Source organism: Lemur catta, unplaced genomic scaffold, assembly GCF_020740605.2.
Source record: "Lemur catta isolate mLemCat1 unplaced genomic scaffold, mLemCat1.pri scaffold_41_ctg1, whole genome shotgun sequence".
NCBI classification, from domain to species: Eukaryota; Metazoa; Chordata; class Mammalia; order Primates; family Lemuridae; genus Lemur; species Lemur catta.
Window position 1 is genome coordinate 1,894,683 of NW_025423849.1, and position 22,329 is coordinate 1,917,011.

General features: G+C 52.6%; 2 protein-coding genes and 1 long non-coding RNA gene across 5 annotated transcripts; all 3 read right to left on the minus strand.

Moving 5' to 3' along the window:
- Positions 1-1,424: 1,424 nt before the first annotated feature.
- On the minus strand, positions 1,425-7,237 carry LOC123629755. The gene is made up of 8 exons (XM_045539162.1): positions 7,089-7,237; positions 6,130-6,181; positions 5,176-5,477; positions 4,196-4,247; positions 3,249-3,410; positions 2,582-2,733; positions 2,297-2,348; positions 1,425-1,455 (listed from the first exon to the last, which is right to left on the minus strand). The coding sequence occupies exons 3-6, from the start codon at positions 5,453-5,455 to the stop codon at positions 2,610-2,612; spliced, it is 618 nt and encodes a 205-aa protein (XP_045395118.1). The 5' UTR covers positions 5,456-5,477; positions 6,130-6,181; positions 7,089-7,237; the 3' UTR covers positions 1,425-1,455; positions 2,297-2,348; positions 2,582-2,609.
- A 605-nt stretch (positions 7,238-7,842) lies between these two features.
- LOC123629754 (putative neuroblastoma breakpoint family member 5) lies at positions 7,843-10,450 on the minus strand. Its single transcript, XM_045539161.1, has 2 exons — positions 10,262-10,450; positions 7,843-8,334 (listed from the first exon to the last, which is right to left on the minus strand). Exons 1-2 carry the CDS (start codon positions 10,437-10,439, stop codon positions 8,228-8,230), a joined length of 285 nt encoding a protein of 94 aa, XP_045395117.1. The 5' UTR covers positions 10,440-10,450; the 3' UTR covers positions 7,843-8,227.
- A 2,698-nt stretch (positions 10,451-13,148) lies between these two features.
- Positions 13,149-22,006, minus strand: LOC123629758. Of its 3 annotated transcripts, none has more exons than XR_006732216.1 (4): positions 21,916-22,006; positions 19,525-19,694; positions 14,316-14,449; positions 13,149-13,429 (listed from the first exon to the last, which is right to left on the minus strand). It is a non-coding gene; the product is annotated as an uncharacterized LOC123629758 (long non-coding RNA). The 3 variants fall into 3 exon arrangements; XR_006732217.1 differs by lacking the exon at positions 13,149-13,429 and adding an exon at positions 13,649-13,916; XR_006732215.1 differs by lacking the exon at positions 13,149-13,429 and having other exon boundaries at positions 13,649-14,449.
- Between the last annotated feature and the right edge of the window lie 323 nt (positions 22,007-22,329).

Below are 22,329 nucleotides of genomic sequence, written 5' to 3' on the forward strand. Positions count from 1 at the left end.
AGGACAGGGGTCTGGGATTCGCATCCTGTGAGCACTGGGCACTTCTCAGGAGCCCTCCCCATGGGGCCAGCCTGGGGCTCCTGACCTCTCGTGACTCTCGTCTCATCCTGGGTACCTGGGGCTTGTCACCTCTCAGATGACGGCATGGCCTGACAGAGGAGGCCCAGGCCACAGGCTCCAGGAGGAGATAGAGGGGACAGAGAGCAAGGAGGGGCAGGACAGGATGTGGGGCCTGGGAGGGCTGTGTTAAGACAGTCTGAGCAAAGTGGGTCCTTCTGAGAAGGAAACTGAGGACATGGCCCTGCCATGCCTGCAGGTGATGAACTAGAGGGGCAGTCACAGGGGAGACTGATTTGGACAGTTTCTAAAAAAAGGTTGTGCTTTGCTTCAAAAAGAAGATTAAAGAAACGGAATAAAACCTGGATATGTGAGCAAATTGACCTGTGGGCCCAGGATCAACACTGTTAAAAAAAATCCATGTGAAATCACTATGTAAGTGATAAATCACCGAAAGATATAAGGACTAGACATGACATGGTCACAGCTTTCATTGAACAATTGGGCCCCAAAGTCCTCTCCACCCCTGCACGGTGACAGCAACCCCAACATCAGAGCCTCCTGCTCCCCTGTCCTGCCCACCTGGGAGGAGCAGCCACTGGTGCCCAGAGTCAGCGCTGGCTGCGAGGATCCAGGGGTCGCAGGGGAGGCTCCATGTGGCAAAGCCACAGCCACGACCCCACTGCTGGTCCAGCTGGAGCTGCAGACAGTCAGTCACCAGGGCGCTTGGCTGCAGCTGTGTGTTTGCAGCTTGCACCTGTGACACGCAGGGGCTCAAGTCTCCACTCCAAGGCCCTTGGGGACAGGCCTCCTGCGTGGGAGTTGAAAGGAGAAGAGGCTTCAGTGGGAACAATCCTAGTGCTCTCTCTGCTACGTCCTCCCAGAACACCCACTTCTGATGTCCCTGTGGGTCAGTGAGACCACCCAGTGACTCTGGCAACACATTGAGTATATAAAGGAGATGTCACCAGTCAGGTGTGAGCCTGGGGAAGCAAAAATCCCAGGTGCCCAGGCTGGTGGAGACACGGCCAGGCACTGGGCAGATGGCAAAGCTCCCAGACCCACCTCCCCTCTGTTCAGAAAATTCTGCCCAAGCACCCGACAGGAACCAACGATGTCTCCAGGGTCAGCCTGCAGGGACATCACTCAGCCCAGGCAGAGGACTGAGCAGAGCGAGGCCACCTGGGACGCCAGTGAGACTGACCAGCTTTCTCACGGGAGGACTCACCCGCTCCATCCAGAACAGACTCGGCCTCAGGCTCGGCAGACAGGGAGGTGGCGCTTCTGATCAGCTCTCGGCAGTCAGACAGGTCAGCACCACCAGGAGGGAAACCCTGCTCCGTCAGTGCCTGTGACAGCCCTGTGGTCCCTGCGTCCTCCTGCAGCTCACTGGGCACACTGGGGAGAGGAAGAACCAAAGATGAAGGCAGGAGGGGTGAGACCCCTGAGCACCCCGCGGGGCCTGATGGGAAGCACAAGGGAGGGTTCAATGGCGTGTGGCCTCCCTTCGCAAAGGAGGCAGGACACCCCCTCCTCGGCCTTGGGCACAGCTCGGCTGCCTTGGCCATGGGGGCGAGAAACAGAGACAGAGAGACAGAGAGAAAGAGAGAAAGAGACAGAGACCACAGGGCAGTGCAAAGTGCACTGACAAGATGAGGAGCTAAGGAGGAAGAGACCCCAGATGCCCTGTCAGGTGCAGGCAGGACCCACAGCACACAGGGACCCATAACCTTGGGTCAACCCTGGGGACAGATGACGGTGAATTTCACATGCAGCAGTGCAGGGAACATGGGGCCTGAGGCCCTATAGACTCTCTGAGATCTTGTGTGTTCTAGGTCTGCTGTTCCAAACTTGTGCCATGGGGAGACTGTTTGCGAGGACATTCCTGTCAATGACCCAAGGCCACAGTGTGGACAGCAGACAGGCACACCCTGCTGGTCTCAGCCTCATGCAGTAGACCACGTGATCTATCCAAGGGCAAGACACCCTGAGACTGGTCAGTTCCCTTGGTCAGACTCACGCTACTAGGGCCACGAAGGAGACGGACCATGGGGGAGGTGACACCCTTGCTGCAAGGCTCTGCCACCTCCGGGGCAGTGAAGGCATCAGTACAACCAGTGGGCTGGGTTTGCCTCGAGCGTGAAATCTTGGTGACTTTGGCCTCACATTCTGTCCTTAGACACCACCCTGCCCTGGCATGTCGTACTCTTGCTTCTAGCCCCTGATAATTCATTGTCACCTGGAGGCCAGTGATTCTAGATCTTCTTCGTCTTCCTCCTCTTCATAGTTCTCTGCAAACAAATTGAGAAATGTCCAGACATTAAATAGTGCCATTCCCACCGTGACACACGCTGGGCCCATCTGTGCCTGGAGACAGATGACCCATGTGACCTCAGACACCCTTAGAGAGCTGTGCCCATCTCGTCTGCAGACGTTGACGAAGTAGGGAGGGACCACGTATTGATCCATCTTGTAAAATGCCCCCAACATGGCGGATCGTTGTCATGGTGAGCTCTGAACTTACTGGGAAAAGTTATATTTCGGTCTCAAGGTCACAGGACACTTGCACGGGTTTTTTCTGGATTTCTCCAGCTATGTGTCCCGTCTCTCTTGATATCAAGGACAACTCCACATGTGGCCATGACAGGTGTATTTCCTCTGGTATTCCGACACACCCTGGGCAAGGAGCAGTTGAATTAGAGTGGACAGAGAGATTGTGCCTGGAATCCAGGAACTACGGTACCATTTGCACAGACACAGGCAAGACACCAACCTACTGGGACAGTCACTGGTGCTTTTGTAACAATTATCAGACCCTGCAGGACAGGTCCCAAGTCCCAACATGAAAGAACGGGCTCGTGCAGACCCCTGCCGTGCATGGCCATCAGCGGTGGCTGAGAGTCGGTGACAGTTTCTGCAGTCTCCCCACTCTGCCTAGCTCTGTGGTGCCCACTGTGACCTTGTCGTTGTGTCCCCTGGGTAAGTGTTTGGCCTGGGATTCGGGAGTCACCTGGCTGCCTGACACCCCTGACGTCTGTGCCTAACGCTCAGGCAGCCACCCTCATCCACATCAGTGTGTTTCCAGAGTCTGCTGGCATCTCTCTACCTGGTGACAGGTGCGGGGCACAGAGAACGTGGAGGCTCCCTGGGAGGACACTGGGACTCATCTACTTTATACCAGACACACTCACCAGCTGGACCCGGGCAGGAGCAGTCGTCTCCTGCATCGGGCAGCAGGACAGCGGGAAGGGCAGCGGGACTCAGAGAGGTCCTGGCCACTGGAGAGGGTGACACGCTGCTCATGCAGTGAGGTCTGCTGGGTGGGATTCGCCTCCTCCTCCTCCCCGCTGAGCCTGGGGGTGCACAGGAGAGTAGGTTAAGCTGAGAGAGATCGGGCACCGCGGCATCCCCGGCTGGTCCTGATCAGGGGACACAGGCAGAGGTCCCAGAGGCGGCGAGGCCACCCCTGAAACAGGAAGACAGCCCTCCTCGGACTGCGGCTCAGGGCGGCTGCCGTGGGGTCTGAGGTAGTGGCAGGCGCTCAGTGCACCGGCCACAGGGCACAGTGATGAGGACAGACACCGCCCTCCCCTGCACGGGGCAATCAGGACACGCAGCGCAGCGACCCGCAGCACATGCCGCAGCTGCTGTGCGTTTGAGTCCCGCTCTCCCTGCCCAGCTGCAGGGAATAGACGCACCTGAGGCAGCGTGGCCTTTAGGAGATCTCGGGCCTTCTAGGCCTTGTTCTCTCAGTACTGGGAAATGATGTGACATTTTTCTTTTTCTTTCTTGTCTCCGTATACTACCTGCTGTGGAATCCCTGCCAACAACCTAAGGCCACCCTTGCAGAGAGAAGCTGCGCCTGTCCTCCTGGTCACCTCCCATGGGAGAGGGAGGTGGTCACCCTGAGTGCAGGGACACCTGAGACTGGTTAGCTCATCTGGGGTCACAGGACTCCAGCTTATTAAACTGGAGAAATTGGTGGGAAGTGGAAACCAGTGTAAGAACCACCAGGTCGACAGACGCATCTTGCCAGGCAGGCCGGGTGAGGGGATCTAGGCTGCACCCTCTGCTGCTCCCTGGAGCGAGATCTCCAGGGGGTGCTGTGGCGCTCATAGCTCATGACTGTCATGCTCACCTGGTCTCCATGGGCTCTTGTCCTTCCTGTGTGTTGCTGTCACCTCGAGTTGCTGCAAATACAGTCAGACAGGACCAGTCACCACAGGTACTTGCCTCATGGTCAACACAAACCCAGGGGCCTGTATAATGCATGGAGGAAAGTACTGCTGGTGTGAGATCAGTTTTCCCTGGAGAATATTCCAGAAGGCCTCAGGCTATGTCTTCTGAGAAGCGGCTAGGCTTCCTGTTCTGAGTCCCTGGGCAGACTGTCCCTGAATTGGTCCATTAGTGTCACACTGTCCTCTGTCCTGTGTCTGGGCAAACAATGAAACATATTTTCCCAGTGAACAGGAAGAGCTTGCCTAGTGGCTCTAGACATGTGGCTACAAGACGCCGTCTTTAGTCATCAGCTGCTGTGGTTGCTATGGGTACAGATGGGATGATCCACTGAGATCAGGTGATGGGTGCAATCTCCATACCCTCAAATAGGAAAGATCTTTGCTGCTACTTAGAGAACAGGATACTTTTCATTCAAGGATACGGAGGGTGTCAAGGGCCCTGCCCTGTTTTCAGGGATAATTCCAGACTCATTCAAGAGGTGTTTGTATTCTGGTGGATAGACGGCCATTTATCAAGGACAGGTCAACATAGAGAAGAGAGAGACCATGGTCTAGAGTTGAGGAGTCAACACTATCTCCAAAGACATAGGCAAGAATATCCACCCAGTCAGACAGTCACTAATGCTCAGAGTACGCTGTTCGGATCAGCATTTAGAAAGGACATTGCAGGAGACAACAGACATCCCATCTGCAAAGAATGGACTCCTGCAGACACCTGTGTGCACATGCGTCAGTGGTGGCTGTGGTTTGTCACAATTTCTTCAGTCTCCCTACTCTGTGAGCCCTGTGTTCACCACCCTGAACCTGCCATGGAGCCCAGCAGGCACAGAGCCTACCCACAGGACAATGTGGAGTCGTTCCCTTATAACAGAGCACTCACTAGCTGCATCCAGTGCCCTGGAGACTCCCTGCTCATCAAACAGGATGGCACCGGTGCAGGGAGGCTGGTCGGTGTCACACAGGTCACGGTGACTGGCAGAAGTCAGGTGGCCTTCACCCAACTGGCTCTGCAGGACTCCATTCACCTTCTCCTCCTGTTCCACACTGCTCAACCTCGTGGGATAAAGAATAGGACCAACCAAGAGGGACTGGACACCAGATCCAAGGCGGTGCTGATGACAGGCATGAAGGACTGGCCACAGAGTGCAAGGGGCTTTCATTTTGAAGAGAAAGAAAGCTATCCTGTTATGATAAAGGAAGAATGTGGGAGCCTCGAGGGCAGGAGTGAGAGAGGAGCAAGTGCTCTGTGCACTGGCCACGTAAGGAGATGGTGAGGAAGGGGACACTGTCCCCTTGGTACCGTGTTGGCAGGCAGCACACACAGAGAACCACGCAGTGGCTCAGCCTCCTGCGTGGACCGTGTTGACTGTTCCCGCAGCAGCACAGTGGGCACAGGCTCCTGACAGTGTAGGTCAGGAGCTCTTGTGCCTTCTAGGACCCTGTCTAGCAATACGGTGACATGGTGCAAATATTTCAGTCTGCTCATATCCCCTGCTACGGAGTCACTTCCAACATTTGAAGGCCAACCACACAGAAAGCAGATGGGCATCTCATACTGAGTTCAGCCATGGGATGGAGAACAGGTAGAATCTGTGATTGTAGAAATTCTTAAGACTGACTTTTTCTCCTAGTTAATGGGAAATGCCTTGAAGACAGTGAACAACCTTGTTAATGGAAGGAATTTTTCACTGGTTGTGAGAATGTCATCAAAGAACAAACAGTTTTCACGCACCTTTGCTGTGAAATTTGTGGCTACTTTGACACCTTGACCAGTGCAACTGGGCCCTCCCATATTTTACCCACCCTCCTCCAGGCCGTGCTTGCTCATTGCTACCTGGGGGCTGGTGGTTCTTCTTCCTTCTCCTCCTCCTGATCTTTGTGGTTTTCTGCATAGAAATTCAGAAATGTCCAGTCAGACATTGAGTAGCTCCACACTACCCCTACAAACACCAGCAGATATCTCTACATGTGGACCGTTTCTATGGTAAGAAAACCTAAGGCATAATTGACCAATTGCTGGAGTATGAGTCTGCAGAAATTTGAGAAATAAAACAATAGGCAGTTGCAGTCACAGAAGTGCCCAAACCCTCAGAAGTGTACTCCTACTGAGCATCACACTGGAAGGTCTAATTGTTTCAATAAGACAAAGAAAGGAAATAAAAGCTAATGTCTATATTAAAAAATCCCAAAGAATTAGCAATGAGGGCACCAACAAAATGCTTCTGGAATGAATAAGCCATTGGTAGCAAGGTTGCAGGATACAGAGCTAATATATGCAATCAATTGATGAGTTAAATATCAGCAATGAAGAGCTGGAATTTCAAATTAATACACAATGCGATTTAAGGTAGCTCAAAAAAGACATTCTTAAGTATGAAGCTAATTACATATGTATAAGGTCCACTGAGGAGTGGGGAACCTTGGGGCCACATGTGTCTTTCCAGATCCTTGAGTGTGGCCTTTTGACTGAATGCAATTTTACAGAACAAATCCTTGGGATTGGTCACCTAGATTTGGGTCCTTGGACACAACACACAAAAGCAAAACCCATGAAAAAAGAATTGATAAGTTCAAGGCCACGGTGCATCAGGAGGAAGGACAGAGTGGGGACATTGGGACCTCCACCCTGAGTATTCTGTCCTCTGCTCCCGCTGGCCAGCCCTGATCCTGTCTTGGCCATAAATGTGACGTGCAAACCAGGACAGCTGGGTGAAGAGCCACATTGTGAGTGGAGTGTCTTGCGAGCTGGCACCTGGGAGCAGCTCAGAGTCCTGAGGGCCTGTGGCCACTCACCTGGGCTGAGCGTGCGGGCGAGGTGCTCTGCCAGCCTGTGCCCCTCTGCCAGGTGCTCACGGAGGTCCTGGCCCTGGCAGCTGTCAGGATTGTCCTGGAGGAGGATGGCCTGCAGGTGCTGCTTGAGGAGAAATGAGCCATCTCTCCCCTCTCACAACACCTGCCTCAATCGGGTCAGCTCTCGGGCCTGCTGGTCAATGAGCCTGTTGGCTTCCCTATGGTGGGAACAAAAGCAAATATGAAAAGGCACAGTTGACAATAGAGTATATGCACAGTAGCAGACAGTTCTGTGAAGGTGTCCCCAGGAAGCCTTCCAAGTGCAATTCTAGCACGTATTTGGTGACCTGCTTGTGGCAAAGAGAGAGAAGAATGTGCAGGGAAAGCCTCCCGTGCATCACAGAGTGTCCCTGTGAGATCCTTGATGCTCCCTTCCTGTTTCCTTCTGTAGAGGAGCCAGGTGTCTTCCTGAATCGGCTTCACAACGGTGTCCCTCAGTCCCTCACTGTGGCCAAGGCCTTTTCCACGTGAAGACACACCCAGCACGTTCTGCTGCGACTGGACACGCAGCCACAGGAAGCAATGTGCCAGCTCCAGCTGGGGCCAGTTGAAAGCATGAAAGACACAGGATGACCAGGCCAAGGGGACAATGTTCTTTGGGTGACAGTCTCAGAAGCCACATTCAGTCAGGGTGAGTGTGATTCAGAGTGAATGGGACAATGACTGCACAACACTGTAAAGTTTTAATTGTATGTCTGTGACGGGTCCAAGTGCAGTGTTGTCACAGGGATATATTGCACAGTGTGGAGTCAGGGCTTTTAGTGTTTCCATCACCTGAATGCGCAGTGTGACTACACTCAATGCTGCTGAGTTGTCACTGTCCTTTGGTTACCTTTATGTTGCGTGACTTTCACCCTAACAACTTCTTGTTTGGAAGGAGAAAACCTGGCTCTGAGTCACAGTTGTGGGCCAGAATACATCCTTAGTTTTGTTTTCATCTTGTTTTATTAATATCTGTGAAAAACATGCCGGCCTCGTGCATTCCTGCCATTGCCCTGGCAAGGTGGGCTCTTAGATGTCCCAGCTGAGCTGCCCACATCAGAGACTCACACGTCCCCCTGTCTGCCCCACACACAGCAGCCTTACCTGAGCTCGTCCTCCAGGGTCGGCATCTCTGCCCACTCCTCCTCCCAGAAGTCCAGCCTCACCCCCAGCACGGACTCCAGGACATCCCTGAACTTGCCACACTCTGAGAAAGATACACACGCTGGCCTCAGTGGGAAGCTGTGGCCACTGCCCACAGGGGAGGTGGCAGGGTCCCTCCAAGGGACCAAAGTGTCCGCAGTCCCAGGTCTTATGTGGGGATTTCTACACCTTTAATTCTCACCCTCCCGTCTCCATGGCATTGAGAATTCCTATTGCAAGATGAGGAAGGAGAAGCTGAAAGGCACATAAAGGTACTTGGCAAAAATCGAATTGGGATTTAGGACAGTCGGAGTTCTCTCCCCCAAGGTCTGACTCTGATCACGGGCCTCATGACCAAGCTGCAGCCTGTGACGGAAATCACTGAACTGGGCACGATGCAGTGACACCTGCACAGCTAGGAAGGCCCTGAGGACCCCACGATTTGTGGGTCTCTCGTGCTGGGAATGCAAAGAGTGCACCAGCCTCTCACAGGTGGAAATCGCATCCGGATGCGCCTGTGGGAGACATCAGGCGTTAGACCACGAGGACCCGAGAGAAAATTCCCACACGCTAGTGAGGCTCGGGTCACACTGGAAGTGAGAGACCTGCGAGCTCACAGTGGCTCCTCTTGTCAGGCTCTGCTGTAAAAGCGACACAGGAATTAATGAATGTATCATTGCAACTCCAATTAATAGGTGATACAATAGCACCATGTAAACAGAGGAGGAAACTGAGGCACACCATAGACAAACAACTTGCATTGGTGCCCGGAGACATTCCCAGGGTCCCTGCTGTACACGTGGTCTTCAGCCTTCTTCCATGTTCTTCCTCTTCACAGTATTTCACATGCTTATGTTATGATTAGATGGAAAGGTGTTAATAAAACACAGTTTGTCCTTTCCCAGAACTCATCTCTTCACCTCCATAACAGGCTTCAATTTTTAATCTTCTCTTTAATTCCTTTTGATTAAAAATAATCCTCTCATTTATTGGAAAATAATTTGGAGGAAAAGGATGCAAGCTCAGCCTCAGAGTTGCGAGGTTCCTTCCAATCCTGCTGCTGTGCGCGTGCCCTGCTCCCAGGACCCCTCAGTCGCTCAGGCTTCTCTTTCTGGGCAGGACAAGGGCTGGCAGTGGCCAGGCGCACTGGGGTGGGGGTGGGGGCCCATCCCACACACTGCTTTGCTTGTCACAGGGGCTGCTGCTGTCCTCCTCGTCCCTTGTTCACACGTGGGCCAACATCTGCTAGATCAGGCCATCATGGTCCACGTGCACCTGCTGGCTGTCCTGTGTCCCTGAAGGTTCCCCAGCTCAGGGGACACACAGAGGTGGGAAAGTGTCCCTGACATAACCAGAAGCACCATCTACCTTCCAGCTAAGTTTCAAATCACTTTCTTGGACTCAAAGTAGAACTGGTGTCCCAGGATGCAGAGCTTCTCTCCCACCAGGGTCAGCCCCCTGGACAGGGTCACTAAGGATTGTCACAACTGCCATTAGGAGCACGCTCCTCTGGAAGCTCCTCTGAAGCAGGGGCTGTGTCCATCCCAACCTTCCCCAGGGGGCAGCTCAGTGCTTTCCTGTTGGGCCTCACCACAATTGAACGGAAGCTCATCAGTCCCAGAAATTACAACCACAGTGACGTTATGTGACTGCAGGATTTTGTGCAGTACACAGGCTCCTAAGAAAAACAGGTGTAGCTTGTGCCCAAATCACAGGCACTTCCTTGGAAGCTGCAGAAATAAATAACTGACATTTTACCTCATGCCCCACCCTACTCCTCACCTGGAATCATGGCCAAACTCTGTGTGCCTCAGTTTCTCCATCCTCAGAAAAACAGGGTTAAAATACCCCCTTTTCCCTTCTTGGGAATATAGCAGGATGAAATTTATTTTGATAAAGGGAAGAGAAGCACCAAGTCTAGAAACTTTATTTCCTCAGAGAGAATACACACAACCATCTGTCACTGAACATGGTGAACCTACAGAACTTACTGTATTTCCGCAGCTGGTTGGCCAGGGAGAAAGCAGTTGATTCGGAAATGTCCAGTTTCTCCCTGAGGTCCAGAACCTGCTGTTTAGCCTCCACCAGCTGGGAGCGCAGTTCCCTGTTTTGTTCCCAGATGTCCATCTGTGCCCTCTGCCTGGACAGAGAGCAGAGGGACCCTGCCATGCTGGCCGCTGTGGCAGAAGAGGCACAGCCTGGGACTGGGGAGAAGAAACCCAAACACACGGTGGGTGAACAACAAATCAAATCCAATAGGTTTCATCAGGACTGAGGGAGGACCAACACTGGACTTCTTCACTTACTATTGGAAAAACGTGATCCACACCCCACAGCACTCAACAGTCCTTCACTTTGTAGTCAATCAGGCTCAGGACACCGGAGCTCAGAGCTGAAGTCACTGACTATAGCTCAGAGCCCAAGAAAAGTGAGCCAGTGGAGCTCAGCAAGCCACGTAACGGTCTTCAGTCGCCATAACAGAATTCTGTGCGGGTGCACGGAATGTTAGGAGCCCTGCCCCCCAGGTGCCTGGGCCATGCCGATGCACAAGCCAGGTGGTCTGGCCTAAAGGGGACACCACTGATGGGGACACCCCCTGAGCAGCCATGCTCCAGAGTGGTGTAGACACGTGCTCATGCCACAGACCCCTTCATTTCTCAGTAAATCTCAGCACGTTTCCTCTTGTCCATTCCCATGTCTGTATGGAAATATCTAGGTAGGAACAGTTTCCCCCCCAGTTTTATTTCCTTCATGGTTGTGTAGTCACCCAACCATTTCTTTACCATGAAAACAGATCTTACGACTTTTCCTAAATTAAATAACGTCAAACTTTTGCGATGTAAAAATGTAAATCTCTCGTGACTTTCTTCTCTGCATCTTCTCCCATCCCTCCAAATCCATTAGAAAGTATAGAACAAAATTCTGTCCTGTCTGAGTGTCCCTGCTGCATTCCAGGGTTACGTTGGCTTCAGTCGTCTCACAGGGGGCTGTGTCTCTCCTTGTACCTGCGTCACGTGTGACCTCCCACCACCTATGTCCTCCCGTGTGTGGGGTGCTTTGGGTTGTTACTTCCTCTCACTGAACATTAAACTTCATATTTGCTGCTAATGGATTTCTTTCTACTTCCTTGTGTTCCCTTTCCCAGCCGTCACAGTGATTAAACTAGTTCATGTGCAGGTGCTTGAATACATGACGTGACCATCTCTATTGAAAAGACTTGTCAACCTCATGGCAGGTTTTACATTTTTGGTCATTTCATTCACATGCTGCACAGGACAAGGATCCAGAGCACCTTTATGAAACCTTGTTCTGTAGCTCTGTGTGTTGACCTGAAACGGTTGAGCTGTGGTTGTGTTCCACTAACTGAACATGGGAAGGTCAAGGTCATGACTCTGGCTGGGGTGATGAGCCTCCATGGTGACCACATGCAATGTGGTTTAGGGACACAGCAGGTGAGGCTGAGCTGAGAGGGACAGGCAGGCAGGGGAGAGGGACCCCTGCGCCACCTCCTCACATTCTTGGCTTCCAGTCCCACCCAGGTCTGGTGAGCCTGACACCTGGGAGACGCCCTGTGGCCCAGGTCTCTGCAGTTCACCTGCTGGACCTGCCTGAGTTGAGGGAGGAACTCATGTCATCGTGGGCCCCGAGCGTTCATGTCAGAGTGAAGGAAGGAGGACTGCTCGGCCACGTTTGACAGTGTCTCCCTCCACCCTAAAACACCCCCACACTACACTGTGGATGATGTCAGTTATGAGATGTATGTTAAGCCCCAGTGGCCACTGGGTCCCCATTTCAACCAAACACAGTTTTTGAAAAGATAATATTTCTGTTTCTCTAAGCAGCTCACTCACAGCTCCACAGCAGGCAGCCAGTTCATGTGCTGTATTGTGGCCACTGTGCTAAGTTCCATCTGCTTCCTGCTGTGTCATCCCCAGGAGACCCATGTCATTCCTTGGCCGTAGAAGCAGAGCCATTTTCCCAGCTTATTTGCTGCATTAAAGACCTTCTGATCTGGTGTACAGGGCCACCATTTGGGGCAAGTGGAGAGTGGTTTTGCTCCTGAAGTCACCAGGTGCTGCGAGATGCAGTCAGTTGTCTCCCACCACAGGACACTGGACCCGGCTCATCCGTGTGTTCCGCAAAGCGTCACTTTCTGAGCAGGTTCTTGACCTTTGTAGAGACCCGTTGCCCAAGCAGACATCGTGCAAGGATTTCCAGTCCGTCACTGTGCTGCTTCTCTTCTTACTGCTACAATCTAGATATGATCTGTGACGTACACACATGGAGAGGACCCATGCTGAGGATGTGTGACAGTCAACTGTGACAAAGGAAGCTTGGACCCTCCCTGCAGGACGTTCTCCACATGCTGTGGGCATGAATCAGGAGGAGGGGCATAAAGCCCAGGGCCGTCACTGCTCCTCATCATCCTCTTCCTCATCAGCAGGGGAGCGAGGGGGTGAGCTGTTGATTCCCCACCTACACACACCCCTGGCTGAATTCAGAGCAGACAACTCTCAGCTCCTTTCAGTGGGGACCGGAGCTCCTGTCCTCTGCCCCCCAGTGTGACGAGCACAGGACACTACCCACAGGGATCAGGAACTGCCCTCGCTGAGCTCAACTGACTTAGCTCAGCGTCCCTAGGTGAGCACAGATGTCGGATTTTTCACACAGGGACAGGGTGGACAGACAGTGAAACAAGGGTGTGGGACATTTCTGTGTCTCTGAGCACAAGAGTCACGATGTTCCCCGAGCCTGTGAATGCAGAAAGCCAGTCCAGCCCCAGTCCCTGCGTGTCCCCTGCAAACACGGAAACAGCTTTATTCCCTCCACACTCGTTCTTTACTGCGAGATCTGAGAGTAAATTATGAGCTACTGAAATTCTAAAAATAGAGTCATCGTTTAATTAATTTTGATGTGATGGGAGATTAGGAAGGTGTGGAAACATGTAATTATCCACAAGAACAGGGACCAGCGTCACCTTTCTGGCAGACATGGACTTGAGGGTCCCACTAAACTGGCCTCATGGTGTCTCCAGGTGGCCATGACGGAGTCAGCAGTTCCCCCTGGAGACCTTGGCTCTGTTGACCTTGACACGACCTGGAGGCAGATGCTGGTGGTGTCCTGGGAGGTCAGGAGTGTTGTCACCCAGGGCCCACCAGCTGTTGGAAACAAACAGAAGGGGGACCAGGACAGCCACTGAGGTCACCCCCACACCCCATGGGACCCTCCCTCACCGTGACCACACTTGCCACGATGCACGGCCTGGCGGCCTGAGAGCTCCGTGGATGCTGGGACACAGTTTCACCAACTCCGTGTTCACGGTTTCCACTCAGGCCCGGCACCAGGGGGCTCCCCGCAGTGGTCGTCAGTGACTGAATAAAAGTGGTTTCTGACTCCAGCACCCCGTCTACACTCCTTCCCTGAGTGTTCTGTGAGGGACACCCTCCTTCCTGCCAGGGAGCTGCACGTCTCCTTCTGTAGAGAGACCCCTGCCCTACAGTATCAGAACTCAGGGACAGTCCCCTGTGGGGGTCTGGTGACACCGGGACTGCTCTCAGGAATTCCCTTCCTGTTCACTGCGTCATGGGGATGACGTGTCTGTGACCTCTCCACCCATTCCCTGGGCTGCCACCAGACCTTTCTCAACTGAAAGGCACAGAGAATAGCCAAGTGTCACTACTTCATGTGCAAGGGTCCCCTGTCCCCGGGTCACTGGCCTAGAGCAGCATGTCCACCCTTCTCCTGCTCAGCCCACCCTGACCTGGAGGGCGTCCACTGCCAGGGCAGCCCCAAGGACGAGGCTGCTGGAGCTGGGCAGGGTCTCACGGTCACTTCTTCCTCCTCTTGGGGTTGGTGCTTCCCTCAGTGTGAACCAGCTCTGAGTCCAGCCTGTGGGTGTCCTTGGCCAGGTGCCTAGGACCCCAGTGCCCTGAGCTCCTCTCCCATCCCCACTGCTCTGTCCAGGCTGGCCCTGGAGGGTTTGGGTGATGACAGGCGTCTCTCAGTGACTCCTGATCTCTAAACCCAATTTGTCCTCATTCTCACCCCGTGTGTGTCCACCTGCACCACCGTTCCCGTGTCCTTGTTTGGGTCATTCTCATCCCCCAACCTGCCGGCTCCCCTTCCTCCATCTGCTCCCTCAGTTCTGAGTTCTCAGGGTGTGGCCTCAGCTCAGGGCCCTGCAGGAGATAGTCACAGTAGGGACCAAGGTCAGGTCTCCACTGCGGGTCGCAGGGCACCTTTACCACAGCTCTGCCCACAGAGACTCAGAGCAAACCCGGCAGGAAGGTCCCTGGGAGAGGTGCAGTTGGAACCTTCACTTCCTGATGGGGAAACTGAGGCCCAGAAGGACTAAGAGATTCTCCCCAGCTCCCTCACCCCTTGCTGGCAGCAGGGCCACCTCACAAGCCTGGGCCTCAGCTTCCCTGTCCAAAGCACCGAGCTCTACCACCAGGAACTCACATCTCTGTTTCTGGGATTTGGGATCCAACATGGCTATTTCCACTGTTAAAACATCTCAGATGTCTCCATCCTGGGACATATCTTTTATCACAGTTCTATAGTTCTTAGCCCTATATTTTGTTCTTTAAGAAGAGGGTCTTGCTGTGTCGTCCAGGCTGGCGTGCAGGGCCATGAACACAGCTCACAGCAGCCCCAGACTCCTGGGCTCAAGGGATCCTCCTGCATCAGCTTCCTGAGTAGCCATGACAACGGGTGCCCACCAGTACCCAGAGCTCATTTATTATTATTATTGTTAATATTATTTGTAGAAATGCTGTGGTATTATGTTGCCCAGGCTGGTCTTGAACTCTTGGCCTCAAGTGATCTGTCTCCTAGACCTCCCAAAGTGCTGAAATTACAGGCTGGATCCACTATGCCTGATCCAGTTCTATTATTTATACTCAGTTTTCAATCAATGACTGGTCTCAGGTGACAAAGAAACACAAAGGATAAATTATATGTAACAGAATCACAAAAGAAGTATATTAGGTGATTATCTATAATCTCTTCAGTAGGAAGATGATCTTCAGCAGACCAGGGACTCTGTCCGCCCTGGTGATGACAGGTCTCCAGTGTCCCCACAAGCACCTGCTACGGTAAACAGTCAGTACTAATCAAGTGAATCATTCCCCGTCACTAAGAGTCATTCACTTTTACCAAAGACCTCTCATCCCAACCACCGTCCCAGCCAAATTCCATCCTGGGTCAGTGCAGAAGCAACAGCAGCACAGCCTCGGCTCAGCAGATCTGAGATTCAAATGCACCTTCTCGCAGGCCAGGGATGCTTCAAAGGAGAATTTCTCTACCCTCTTTGAGGCTATAATCCTCATGTGGAAAATAGGGCAGCAGTCACCACTAGGGTTTGGGATGGTTAAATAGAATAACATGAATCTGAAAGGCATCCCGGACTTTACTAGACACAGAGCTAAAGAACATGCATGTGAGTCACTGGGACACTTGTTAAAACATCTCTGGAGATAAGGCCCAGGAATCTATTTCAGAGAAATATCCCTAGAGATTCTCACGTAAGAAAAAAGGCCACCATTAAATGCACATCCTGGGAAAAGGTCCCCAGAACTCTGATAGCCACAGGAACAACTCAGCTAGAGCAGACCACGTCCATGTCCATGGTGGCCTTCCTTTGGGAACTGTCCCCTTTTCCACATAAGGTGTCCCACCTGGTAGGGGACACAAGTGGGAACCCCACTTCCCCAGCCTGGCTTTTAGCTCCTCCATTCTCCTTTAGGTTTCTCCCTCTGATTTAATTGCTGGGGAACCTCAGCTCTCATGTGGGTCATTGTTTTAGAAACATCCCTCTGATTTTCTCCCCCTTGGAGATAGCCCGGGCAGAGATTGGTTCTGGTTCTCTGCAGTCCTGGACTTTCCCTTAAACCATCCAGGTGAGGTGAAAGCAGTCGGGACTGGCAGAAGTCAGCTCAGCACAGAGGACCCCGAGGAGCCTGAGACCACGAGGGCAGCCCCCACGGGAGACAGTGGGAACCATGCCATGGTCAGTGTGAGACCAATTTGGGTGGGAAGCATGTCCCAAGCCATTGAGGGAAGGTGCTGTCGTGAGGAGGAAGAGGAAGAAGCAATGAGTGTGAGAAGAAAGAGAAAAGTAATGATTCCAATGAAGATGAAATATGTGCAGAGCCAAGAGCCCAGAGGCAAAGCCCCACGTCACAGAGGATTCATCCAGGCTTTGACCTCAATCAAGCACTCACACAACTATTGATGCTGTTTAATTATAGCCGTCCTAGTGGTATGGACTGGGGTCTCATTGTTGGGTTCTTCCACGTTTCCCTTATATCTAATGCTGTTGACCATCTACCATGTGCTTCTTTGCAATTCATGTATCTTGTTTGGAGAAATGTCTATATAATTCCTTTGCCCATTTTAGTTGGATGTTTGTGTTTCTGTACTTGAATTATAAGAGTTCATTATATTTTCTGGGTATAAAATCCTTAATAGGTTTATCATTTGCCAGTATTTTCTGCTATCCCATGAGCTGTCTTTACAATCTCTTGTGAGTGTCTTTTGAGACAGGAAAGTTTTTAATTTTGTTGGCGCCCCATTTATCTGTTTTTTTCTTTCTTCTTTTACTGCTAAAGCTTTTGGTGACATGTTTACAAAACTGTCAAATCCAAGGTCATAAAGATTTCCCCCTACATTTTCTTCTAAGACCTTTAGTTTTAGTTCTTAAATTTAATTATTTTATCCATATTGAGTTAATTTTTAATATTTTGTTTGGTTAAGATCCACCTTGACTCATTGATTGATAATTTTACATGTCTACATGTGTAAAGAGATCTTCCAGTCAGTGGGATAAACTTATATTTGTTTCTTCTACGAAGTTTTCATTATTTCCAAATGATTTAAAGCATAATAGCAAGTAAACATTTTTTAAAAAATTCTCTAAGACAGTAGAAGTCATTCTGAATGCTAACCTGTAAAAAAAGTATTGAAGTGGAACAATGGCATTGTCATAAGCAGTCCCACACTGCCCTCTGGTGGCTGCATGAGAAAATGGCAAGAAGCCGAGGGGCTCCCTGGTTCTGCTGGCAAAAGGGGAAGACACTCAAACTTAGATACCCCCAAGTGTTCTGTGTCACCTTCCTGAGAGCTCACACTGTGTCAGACTCTCATCATCACCGCCTGGATTCCCCAGTGTCCTCCCGACTGGGACCCTGATGCTGCCACCTCCACACTGTCAGTCCCTCACCGGGCTCAGCCCCCACAGTCCTCTCACCACGTCCTGCTCTGCCTCCAAGACCTTCCTCTCCACGGCCCACGACACGACGCACGTCACCCCCCCCACCTTGTGGTCCTGCTCACTGTGGCCCAACATTCTCACCCAACATCACTTCCCCCCAAATTGTCCTTGTGCAGATCGTCCCCTGGGGTCAGGCTGTCCCCCCCAGCCCTGCACCAGGGACCTTCCAGCATCCAGGTCTTTGTGCACAGGCTCCTCCCTTGGCCTGGTGGCCCCCATAGTGACTGAAGGCACAGTTTGCCACCGCGAACCGTCACTCCAGTGGGACACTCACTAAGAGCTGGTGAGAGTTCCTGCTGGGCTCCTGGGGAAACATCTCCCCCCGACACGCCTGTCTGCGGAAGGAACTGTGAAGCCCAGGGACGAGTGTCGCACACTCGGCAGGACTGAAGGGCACTGAGGCAGGAATCTCCCCCAGGACCCAGCACGTCACCTGGTCCCTTCTCTACTGTCCCTGGAGGTGAACTCACTCCCTCCCCACCTGCCTTTCCCTCCCTGCACGGTCGTGGTGGTCTGGAACCTTCCTGGGAATGTGGCCAACTCCTGACGCCCTGAAGGCTCCTTCACGTTTTTACTTATTTAGCCTCATGATTGTCACAAAGCTCATCTCCCCTCGGCTCCCTTAGGTCATTCAAATATTTGAGCTGGGCGTCACCACACTATGGTGTCGAATGTCAAGGGTGATCATTGTCAGGTTTCTCCTGTGTCCAGCCGTGTGGCCCTCATGGATTCCGGACCCTCCTCCATAGACTGTTAGACAGGTGTCCCTAACCCACCCTTGCCCCGGGGAGTCTTGTCCTCCCGCGGGGACGTTCCATTTGCACCACTGCAGACGCAGACCGAGGGGCTGTCCACGCAGCCTGGTCTTGCTGGTGGCCCTGAGCTGCGTGGACCCTCTTCCCGCCCTCCCCTGAATGGCTGCAGAGCCAGGTCTCCCCAGCCTGGTCCCACAGCGGACGGTTACAGCACGGCTGGGCATGTGGCACGTTCCTGCTGCTGCCCAGAGCCTCCTCCCTCCGGGCGGAGCCTGCGCAACCCACGCTGCGGAGACGGAGATGCTGTCCCAGCACAGGGCGAGGGACAGCGTCCATCACACTCCCGACTTCCGTGCCTGGTGTTGCATGGCTACGTGGAGAAAATCCTTGCTAAAACATCCACGTGTCATTTAGGTGACATTCGTGCTGTGTCTGCCGGGGCTCTCCCTGCAGGGGGAGGGTGGGCGGGGCAGACCGCCTGTGCCACCGCTGCCGGGCCCGGCTGGGCACTGCACACACACACGGTTCACACTATCGCAGGGAGGCCACGCAGGAGGTGGCCTTCTGTGATTGTGACCCCACTGCAGAGGAGAACTGGCCTCTCCTGGCCCGTGATTAGTGATGCCTGGCAGGGCCGTCCCCTCCCACACTCAGCTCCCTTCTGAGACCTGTGTCTGAGCATCTCCCGTCCTCCTCACGGGAGCCCAGGCCTGGCGGGGTGGTTGTGCGACTGAGCCTGGAGCTTTCCAAGGGCCCCAGGACAGCCAAGGTGAGAGCAGAGACCCTGGGGACAGGGCGGGAGAGACAAGGACCTTGGAGCCCCTGGTTGATTGCCAATGGGTCTCATGGAGCTGCAGCTCCACCTGCAGAGTGGAGGCCCCGCCCAGGACATGCAGGGGACATGAGATGCCACTCACAGGGGAGACTCAGGCAGACCCTGCTGTGCACATGCTGCAGGGGCTGGGACCTGCCTGTGCATCTGCGGCCTGCACAGGGCAGTGGGGGCCAGGCTGGCAGAGACACGGCCAGGTGCTGGGAAGACGGCAAAGCTCTCAGACCCACCTCCCCTCTGTGCAGGAAACTCTGCCCAAGCACCTGACGGGAACCAACAGGGTCTCCTGAGTCAGCCTGCAGGGACATTGCTCAGCCCAGGCAGAGGACTGAGCACAGTGAGGCCACCTGGGATGCCAGTGAGACTGACCAGCTTCATCACGGGAGGACTCACCTGCTCCATCCAGAACAGACTGGACCTCAGGCTCGGCAGACAGGGAGGCGGCGCTTCTGATCGGCTCTCGGCAGCCAGACAGGTCAGCACCACCAGGAGGGAAACCCTGCTCCGTCAGTGCCTGTGACAGCCCTGCAGTCCCTGCATCCTCCTGCAGCTCACTGGGCCCACTGGGGAGAGGAAGAACCAAAGATGAAGGCAGGAGGGGTGAGACCCCTGAGCACCCCGTGGGGCCTGATGGGAAGCACAAGGGGGGGTCCAATGGCGTGTGGCCTCCCTTCGCAAAGGAGGCAGGACACCCCCTCCTCTGCTTTGGGCACAGCTCGGCTGCCTTGGCCATGGGGGTGACAGACAGAGAGAGACAAAGACAGAGAGAGAGACAGAGGTCACAGGGCAGTGCAAAGTGCACTGACAAGTGAGGAGCTAAGGAGGAAGAGAACCCCCCAGACACCCTGTCAGGTGCAGGCAGGACCCACAGCACACAGGGACCCATAACCCTGGGTGACCCCACGGCCCCAGGCAGCTCTTCAATGGATCCTGCAACATGTTTGCTGAATGTGCAGCAGTTTTTCTGAAATGTCTGCAAAGGTAGGTTTATATCTGGGACATCGTGTGCCTAGTTGCTGTGCCTTCTTGACATGAACTTTCTTTTGTCTAGTTACGTTTCTTCCTGTGGAGACCCTGCCAGCAGGCTGGGCCCGCAATGAAGACGGCAGGGACGCCTCCTCCCTGTTTTTTTTTTTTTTTTTTTGAGGCAGAGTCTCGCTCTGTTGCCGGGCTAGAGTGCCGTGGCGTCAGCCTAGCTCACAGCGACCTCAAACTCCTGGGACTACAGGCATGCGCCATCATGCCCTGCTAATCTTTTTTTCTCTATATTTTTAGTTGTTCAGCTAATTTCTATTTTTTTTTTTTTTTTTTAGTAGAGACGGGGTCTCGTTCTTCCTCAGGCCGGTCTCGAACTCCTGAGCTCAAATGATCCTCCCGCCTTGGCCTCCCAGAGTGCTGGGATTACAGGCATGAGCCACCACGCCCGGCCCCTGTTGAGCTTTAATCAGTCATTTTTTACTCGCATTACTCAAAAATGCCTTAACTGATATCCTGGCCCCTAGCCTTATCCTCCCTTCAATCTGTCCTCAACATAACCACCTGCTACATGACTGATGTCAAGTCACAACCTGACCACGTCACTCACCAGCTGACCCCACCCCGCCACTGAAGTGATTCTCAGTCTTGGCCGAGCATTAGAATCACAGGAGAGAACATGTAAAAAGCCTGATGCTTAAACCACACTTCAGCCCAGTGAAGTTGGCGTCCCTAGAGGTGGGGCCTGGGATTACAGTTTCCCATGCATCCCAGCGACTCTAGCACCCAGCCAGCACTGAGAATCCGTAACCTACAGGAAAAAGTTCCAGATCCTCGATTAGGGCCACTGGCTGGCTCCTGCCTTTCTTCAACCTTCTCTCCTGCCACTCCCTCCCCCTCACTCCCTTGCTGGCTCACTCTTACTTATACTTTGAAAGTTTGAGCTCAGCCATCACCTCCTCCTGGAGGCCCCCCGAGACACTGGGTGGGGCAGGCCCCGCTTCTCTGTTATGCCAGGGACCTGTGCATCTCTCAATCGCTGCATCAGCCTCACAGGATTATCATTATCTTTTGATTGTCTCCCTTGAAAGATGGTTTCTTGAGGGCAAGAATTGTGATTAATTTTTGTATCCTAGCACTTGGCAAAGAATAGGCACTCAGATATTTGAATGATTAAAAAGTGAATACCCAAATATGTTCGGTAATATTTAAATAAAAACTCTAGTAAGGGACAACTACATAGTATTTCATCAGTTGCCCACATTAGAGTTATTTCAAGTTATTTTTACCAAAGCAACAAATATAACAACGAGGCATGTTACAATCGAGGCATGCTCAGTTAGCTTCAGAAATAAAATGACTCCTGACTGCACAGCTCCATGATGCCCCATCTGCAACTGCCAACATTCCAGGATGCTCTCATCATGCCGTTACATGTGGCCCAGGCCCAACAGAACCGGCATGTTGCTGACAGAGAGTGGACAAAGGCCTGTTCCTCCTCCTTTAAGCGAAGGAGCCCAGGGAGACTGTGGCTCTAAGGGCAAACACTGGCTGAAACCTTGACTGCCCCCCCCAGTCGAGCTGGTCTCCCGTCCCTTTCATCGCTGTGGAAACCATCCTGGCCAGAGGGCAGCTTTCACCGCAGCCACGGGATGTGACCTGCAAACCCGTAAGTGGCGGTTTTAGGTTGGCAGGTGCAGAGAGAATATTCTTTGACCAAATTGCTCCTGAAAATATTAAAAGGTGATATTACTGAGCTAGAGAGTAAAAACACGCAGATGAAAAGTTTATTAATGGAAAGGCTTTTACCTTATTCAATTTTGTTAAGTATTTTTCTTGCACACTGTACAAAAGCCTCTTCCACATTCTCTCATCAGCGTACTTGTCTCCAAAAACATCAGCTCTGAAATTGATATCAAACAAAATACAACACCACATTTAGAAGATGAATCATAATTTTCACTTACTAGGAGCCCATTTAGCATTCTTAGAACAGCAGACAAAATATGACATAAAACTATGTAATTCTGTAAATACAAAATCAATATGTGTCAGTTATGTTTTTTAAAATGTTAGAAGCATTCTAACTTTTTCTGAAAAGCAGCTGCCATCTTGTGTTAGCACTTAATCCACTGGAGAGACGGAAGGAGCAACGAGGCTTCTGCAGCCGGCACGACTGCCCAGCGGGAGAAGGCACCGGCCGCACGGCTCTGCCAAAAGCAG

Bases quoted from the DNA above. Each gene is read 5' to 3' on its own strand.
- LOC123629754 (XM_045539161.1), bottom strand. From the start codon at position 10,439: ATGGCAGGGTCCCTCTGCTCTCTGTCCAGGCAGAGGGCACAGATGGAC. The intron at 8,335-10,261 runs GTAAGTTCTGTA...TATCTTTCTCAG, and splicing joins CAACCAGCTGCGGAAATACA to AGTGTGGCAAGTTCAGGGAT.
- LOC123629755 (XM_045539162.1), bottom strand. From the start codon at position 5,455: ATGAAAGCCCCTTGCACTCTGTGGCCAGTCCTTCATGCCTGTCATCAG. The intron at 4,248-5,175 runs GTGAGTGCTCTG...CTGTATTTGCAG, and splicing joins CAGGGCACTGGATGCAGCTA to CAACTCGAGGTGACAGCAAC. The intron at 2,734-3,248 runs GTGAGTGTGTCT...CTCCTTGCCCAG, and splicing joins CTCCTGCCCGGGTCCAGCTG to GGTGTGTCGGAATACCAGAG.